The sequence below is a fragment of the Olea europaea genome, chromosome 13, assembly GCF_002742605.1.
Source record: "Olea europaea var. sylvestris chromosome 13, O_europaea_v1, whole genome shotgun sequence".
NCBI lineage: Eukaryota > Viridiplantae > Streptophyta > Magnoliopsida > Lamiales > Oleaceae > Olea > Olea europaea.
Window position 1 is genome coordinate 24,308,271 of NC_036249.1, and position 7,587 is coordinate 24,315,857.

Sequence of the window (7,587 nt, forward strand, 5' to 3'; positions counted from 1 at the left end):
ATGTCTATGTATAATGTATCAGCATTTACTGATGACACTGGACAGTATAAAAAAGTCCTGTCAAATACATCAATGCCTTCATCGTGGCCTGTCAAATTTCTGATCCAGTTGTTGATCTTCTCAAATTTGAAAGGCCTATGTTTTTTTCTTTACAATTTCATTCAGTTTCCAAACTAATTGAACCCTGTCTTTGGCAATAATCAGAATAACTTCTTTGAAGAACAATTCTTTGTACAGTCCATCCAGCATGATATCAACCCTGTAAAACCTGCATCCCTTGGCTGTGAAATCTCCATTTCTCGCCTTTCCATAACTCTCAAGAACTCATCGGAGCTTAAACTCCCATCTAGATTGGCATCGAACATGTAAAATACCATGTTGATAACATTATCAGAGAGGGATATGCCACAAACCTTGCATCATATGCACAAGTCAATCAGAATACAAGCCATAATATCTATAACAGAGAGAATGCATAACACACTAAGGGCCCTTTTGCATGGCTTTTGAAAAGCTAAAAGAAGCTTTTGAAACTCAAAAGCTGCGTTTGAACCCATTTGGCTAAATTTATAAGTGTTTTTTCTAGTTAAAAGAGCTTTTACGGGAAGTTAGTTCAACGTGGCTTTCTTTACTTTTAAAAATTAGATTCCAAACAAGATTAAGATAGCTTACTCAAACAGCTCTTCTACAGGAAATAAAAGCAAAAGCAAAAGCTATGCCAAACGAGCCTTAAATATTGTAATGGAAGAGAAGCATTTGTAAATATATATATATACTTGTTCGGCTGCTCTTTTGAAGTCTTTCTTTGACAGTAGTCCATTCACTTCTCCATAACTGAATAGGGCCATGGAGAACGGCTGCAATCTTTTGCGAAGCTCAGCAAAATTCTTGAATTCTTCAAATGTAAAACGTGAGTCTTTTAGAGATGGCTCCTTGTTTAGTTCATCAACTCGATCGAGAAATTTGTTTATATATCTCATATCAGCGGATGCAACCATAGACAAGGCAAAATCTTTAGCAGAAATAGTGCCTTTTGACTTGTAATCATAATGAGCAAACTCCAATCTCAGCATCTGTCAAATTGAAAAACCAAAATTTTGCAATCATTTGTGTCCATAATACCTCATATAACACCGATGAAAAACTAAGTCTTATTCCCAATTTATTTGCGATCAGTTACATAAATCTTTCTCAGCCACAATGTCCATGATCAACTTGTAAATCCAAAGCAACTAGATCTAGTGCTCTACCCTCTCTCTTCCAGTCTCTTCTTCTGTCGAATTATTCTTATTAATTCAGCCTTATTAGATGTATGCAAAATATATCCGGACAAATTAAGTCGTCGCTGTCAAATATTCTTGATGGAGCTACCTCATGTAGGCATATATTCTCACAGAAATGATAATTGTACAGGGGAAATGCACATACGGTTTTATAGATATGGTAGCACTTTGACTATTTTAATTATGTTTTTTGTCCAAAATCCAATCAAATGTTGCCATGTGGCATTCTGTAAACCTATTTGTGCATTTTTATTGTAAATATAACATTGCTATCAAGGCTTACATAATGATTTACATAATGTCACATGGTATTTTATCATTGGACAATTTAAAACACCGTCAACTTTTTTATCCAATACTTTCCCTTTCAACTCATCTTTTGGCACTATTTGTGGACAATTCCTTCTGGCAAAGTAGATTAATACTATTCTCAATTCTTACCCAATCATTTTAGCATGCCTGCATATGATATCACTAAGTGACAAAAAATAGTCTCACTAGAGCATTTCAGACTGTACGCAAAAAACAGGTTCAAGTCAAATATCAAGAAGTGAAGCAGAGATTAAAATAACGAAACTGGAAAATACATACTTCACCATGCAAGTCTCTCAAGAATTGGACAAATTTTTCACGTTCAAGGCGTTTGCTTCCATCACTGCCAAAGAAGTACTCTAGAAGACCACCATCCTCCACAGNATGAATTATTTTAGATATATATGTTTTTATCTAATTTATTATTAATTAAATCATTATCTTGTATACCTTTTAGAATAAGGGAAATCAAATGTTATCTAACCTTCTAACGTCAATGCGTTATGTCTTGCAATTAATTTGCAGAACACTTTATCCAATGTAATACTCATTTTTTTCCTTAAATATTTCTATCATTTTGATGTAGAAATGCTGCTTGTAACTTATGGAACATTTGAATATGTGCAACTTCGTGGAATACCCGGATATTGTTATATGCTAATTCGGTGTTTTATTTTTTGATAGTGTGGACTTTAAATGATTGTACTATTTTTAATTTCCTGCTTTATTTTGGATGACCGTATTATTTCTAATTTGTTTAACTATATCTTACGTGTTTTATTTTTTCCGTTCACGTTGTTTTGAAATGGGAAAAAAAATCTCTAATATATAATTCATCAACCAGTAGACGATAAAAGCCATAGAGATCTCAACTATTGCCATCTACAGTGTCGAAATTGCTTGAAGTGACAATAATCGCACAATTCAAGTCATAATTTGAAGATTACTATCACATTATATCCGAATAATGGGACAATTCGTGACATAGGACATTTGAATAAGTAATTTTGTATTGATCGATTATGTTATAATTCACTGAATTTTATGTTTGTATACTGTTTCAACGTTCTAATCAATGATCAATCAATATATGTTACTGGAATTGCTTGAATTGATAATAATCGAACAATTCAAGTCACAATTTTAATGAATGATCAATCAATTTATGTTACCATTTTATGTAGTTCATGTAATCGATCACATTTAAAACTCTGGCATATTAATAAATGCATATGTATGTGACCTCATATCGATATCTATGTTCATGAGGTAAATTATGTGACTTGTATATAAACAAAGTGATTGAACACTCAGTGACCTAGCTTATTTCATTAGATGGCTAGATTTTAGAATATATAACATGCATTTAAAAAAATTGAAATGGTATTCTGATGGACATTATTTGGTGGATTCTATGTAATTAGATATTGTCATGTTTTAAAAGATGCGTATATACGTGATTTGATTTTGATGTATGTGATCGTGAATTGATATGTGTGACCTTAATCTATACAATTTAATTAAATGTATTATGCAAAAGGTGTGTGACAATTAGTGTTCGTGATGTATAATGTCATAGGAAAATGTGACATAATTGTATGAACAATATGTGACCTGCATCTATTCATTCTATGACCATGAATAAGAAATCGTGACATACATTTGTTGCGACCTAGAATTGTATTTGTGAATAACATTATTTAAGTTAAATTTGCAGAAATAGGATACATTTATGTTTGTTTGTTGAATGGATCACAACTATCACTGGTGTTGATCGATCAAAATTGGGGGTATATGAAACTTGTGGATATAATTATGACAAAGTTTAGTTTGAATACTACTGAGGTGACAGTTACAATGAAGTATGTATAGAACAATAATTTGCCTCCGATTATAATAGAGTGACAATAACATGTTGTCGTACATGGTGTTACAGAATATGGATCGTAACTCTTCCAAATATCTAATAAACAATGAGGTCACAGCTACAGAAAGCAAAAATAACATGTCACAGTACCAATTGGTGTACAATCTAATGAATATGAATTTTCATTACTGGATATGTCATCAAATATATGTGGAGTAATAGTAGAACCTTCATGTCACAATTTTGAACATAAAGTCACAATTGTATCTATCACTAATGCTAGGGATGTAGAAAAAGGAAGGAGGGCAACTACAAAAAATACATGTCCAAAGGCCAAGTATAAATAAGGACACAACACCTTCTTTAGATGAAGAGCGTGCGGAATAGGACGACCAAACAATGGAGTCCATCCCCAATGAGAGTTCAGATACATCACGGGATAAATCAACCAATCTTGTAAACCCTTATGAGTCTCTTATTCCGTTTCCTCGGAATTGAAAAGCACAAGATGGATCAATAGTACAAGAAATTCCTTGAGGTCTTCAAGAAACTCCATATAAACATCTTGTTTATTGATGTACTATTTCAAATGCCTAGCTACGCCAAGTTCCTAAAGGACATTCTATCAAATAACTGCAAGCTAGAGGAAAACGATGATGCTAACCTGGGCGCTCCAGAATTCAGAAAAAGCTTTCGCCAAAATTGAAAGACTCAGGGAATTTTACTGTACTTTGCATATTTTGATAAGGTTTTATGTGATTTAGATGCAAGCATTTATTTGATGCATCTTTCCGTTTTCAAGAACTCGGATTAGGAGAGGGTAAAGCAACCTTTGTAATGTTGCAACTAGCTAATCAATCCCTAACACACTCAAGAGGGATCATTAAAGACGTGCTAATCAAGATGAAAAAAAATTCATCTTCTTTATCGATTTCCTCATCCTTGATATGGGGGAAGACAAAGATGTTCCATTATTTTGGGTAGATTGTTTTTAGATACTAGCAAAGCCTGATAGATGTTCAGAAGGGTCAATTAATTCTGAGGCTTGGTGAAGAACATATCTTCTTCAATGTTTTCAAGGCTATAAAATTCCCTATCGAGTTAGACATCTACTTCCAAATTGATGTGATCGAAAGGGTGGTTCAAGATACATTTTTGCTACCCAATCCATCAGATGCGTATGAGGCATGAATTGCACACTCTTAATCAACTCACTTTGATTTCCTTGAGATTGAGAGATGTACAAGGTTCTTGGAGACTAACCCACCTTACACACGTAAACGCCACTTGAGACTTAACTAATTACCACCTCATCTCGGATATGCCTATTTGTGGGAGTCTTGTACACTCCCAGTAATTATTTCAAACACAGTCAGCAAGGTGGAGGAAGAAAGACTGCTTCGGGCACTCGGGGATAACAAAACAGCTATTAGATGGACCATTACAGACATTAAAGAGATCAACCTTTCACTGTGCATGCATAAGATTTTCATGGAGGAGAATTTTCGACTTAGTATAGAAAGTAAGCGGAGGTTAAATTCCAATATGAAAGAAGTGGTCAGAGCAGAGGTGTGGAAGCTTCTGGATGCAGGCATCATTTACTCGATATCAAACAGTGCATGGATCAGCTCGGTTCAGGTTGTGCTAAAGAATGGTGAGATTACGATAGTACAGAATGAAAAGAATGGGTTAATTCATACCAGAACAGTTACAGGATAGAGAGTTTGCATCGACTATCGCAAACTCGATGCAGTCACTCAGAAGGACCATTTTTACCTTCCATTCATTGATCAAATATTGGAGAGATTGGCACGACACTCACATTACTGTTATCTAGATGGGTACTCAAGATATAATCAGACCCTAGTAGCGCTAGATGACCAAGAAAATACTACATTCACATATCCCTATGGTACCTTTGCTTGCCATAGGATACCTTTCGATCTTTACAATGCTCCTGCTATCTTTTAGTGGTACATGATGATAATTTTCTCTGGTACAATTGAAAATTTTATAGAGGTATTCATGGATGACTTCTTGATTTTGGGTTTCGTTTGATTAGTGCTTGGAACATCTAAGTTTGGTCTTATAGAAATGTAAGGAAACAAATTTGGTATTGAACTGGGAGAAATGTCACTTCATAGTACAGAAGGACATTGTACTAGGATATCGAATTTCTAAAAAAGGGATTGAGGTGGATCTGGCAAAAATTCAGGTCATCAAAAAACTACCGCCACCAACATCAGTTAAAGGTGTTCATAATTTCCTATGGCTTGTTGGTTCTACAGACGATTTATCAAAGACTTTTCAAAGATGGTTAAGCCTCTGTGCAATCTGTTAATGAAGGATGTCCCATTTGACTTTACTGAGGAGTGTTTGTCAGCTTTCAATACTTTGAAAGAAAAGCTTATCTTAGCACCGACGATTGTCACACCAGATTGGGAATTGCCATTTGAATTGATATGCGATGCAAGTGATTATACTGTGGGGGTTGTATTGGGATAGTGTAGGAACAAGATCTTCCATATGATATAATGCGCAAGCAAAACCCTGAATGATGCATATCTCAATTATGCCACTACTGTAGTGTATGCCTTTGATAAATTTCGATCATTTCTCGTCGGGTCAAAAGTTATAGTATACACTGATCACGATGCCTTGAAATATTTAATTACAAATAAGGATGCGAAGTCGAGATTAGTACGTTGGGTTTTACTGTTGCAAGAGTTTGATCTTAAAATCAGGGACAAGAAGAGGAGTAAAAATATAGTGGCTAATCACTTGTGTCACCTAGCCTGGAGAACTGGTAGAGTCATCAATTATAAATGATGCTTTCCCAGACGAGCAAATGTTTAGTGTGAAAGAAGCACCATGGTATGCCGACATTGTGAATTACTTGGCAAGTCCATCACTCCACTAGATTATTCAAGTCATCATAGAAAGAAATTCTTCGCTGCTTTTAAATACTATTTTTGGGAGGATTCCATTCTCTATAGGTGAGGGGCAGATCAGATCATTCAATGATGTGTGCATGAGGAAGAAATGCCTCGAATACTTGAACATTGCCATTCATCAGCATATGCGGCGCATTTTAGGGCTTCAAAGACAGCTGCAAAGACCCTACTGTCTGGATTCTACCAGCCTACATTATTTCGGGGTACCTTTGAGTTTGTTAAGAGGCGTGACATATGTCAACGCACTGGAAATATCTTGAGAAGGAATGAGATGCCTTTAAATAGTATTTTGGAGGTGGAGCTGTTTGATGTATGAGGGATTGACTTTATCGGACTATTTCCTCCATCGTTCTAAAATGAATATATACTGGTGACAGTTAACTATGTCTCCAAATGGATAGAAGCAGTAACATTGTCAACCAACGATTAAAGGTGGTGATTGGATTTCTAAAGAAGTACATTTTCACCCGTTAAGCACTCCTCGAGCTATCATAAGTGATGGGGGTAAGCATTTTTACAATCGTCAATTTGAGTCCTTGTTGGCTACATATGGCATTCAGCACTGTGTAGCTACTCCATGTCACCCTTAGAGCAGCAAACAAGTTAAAGTCTCGAATCGGGAATTGAAGAGGATACTTGAGGTCACAATGAGTTCTTCAAGAAAGGATTGGTCTAAAAAGATTGACGATGCCTTGTGGGCATATAGGACAGCTTTCAAAATATCGATAGACATGTCTTTTTATCACCTAGTTTTTGGAAAAGTGTGTCACTTGCCAGTTGAATTAGAGCATCGTGCTTATTGGGCGATCAAAAATTTGAATTTTGATTTGAAAATGGCTGGTGAAAAGCGTTTACTTCAACTAAATGAAATGGATGAATTGTGCCTGGAAATATATGGGAATGCAGAGCTTTACACAAAAATGCACCAAAAAGTAGAATGATATGCATATTCAGAGAAGAGATTTTAAGGTGGGGTAAAAAGTTCCGTTGTACAACTTTAAACTCTAGCTCTTCCCGAGAAAATTGAGATCAAGGAGGTCAGGTCCATACATAGTTACCAAGGTTCTTTCTATATGGGGCTGTAGAGATCAACCATGAAAGCAAGGGGACATTTACAATTAATAGTCAGCGGTTGAAGCACTATTAAGCGGTAAATTCTCCAAGAAAAAGT

General features: G+C 35.4%; 2 protein-coding genes across 2 annotated transcripts; one reads left to right on the plus strand and one right to left on the minus strand.

Annotated features, from left to right (window-relative positions):
- Nucleotides 1-10: 10 nt before the first annotated feature.
- LOC111408260 (calcium uptake protein, mitochondrial-like) lies at nucleotides 11-1,972 on the minus strand. Its single transcript, XM_023038044.1, has 3 exons — nucleotides 1,875-1,972; nucleotides 777-1,073; nucleotides 11-413 (listed from the first exon to the last, which is right to left on the minus strand). The coding sequence occupies exons 2-3, from the start codon at nucleotides 1,071-1,073 to the stop codon at nucleotides 201-203; spliced, it is 510 nt and encodes a 169-aa protein (XP_022893812.1). The 5' UTR covers nucleotides 1,875-1,972; the 3' UTR covers nucleotides 11-200.
- Nucleotides 1,973-6,914: 4,942 nt separating this feature from the next.
- LOC111408573 lies at nucleotides 6,915-7,357 on the plus strand. Its single transcript, XM_023038319.1, has 2 exons — nucleotides 6,915-6,920; nucleotides 7,007-7,357. Exons 1-2 carry the CDS (start codon nucleotides 6,915-6,917, stop codon nucleotides 7,355-7,357), a joined length of 357 nt encoding a protein of 118 aa, XP_022894087.1.
- The last annotated feature ends 230 nt before the right edge of the window (nucleotides 7,358-7,587 follow it).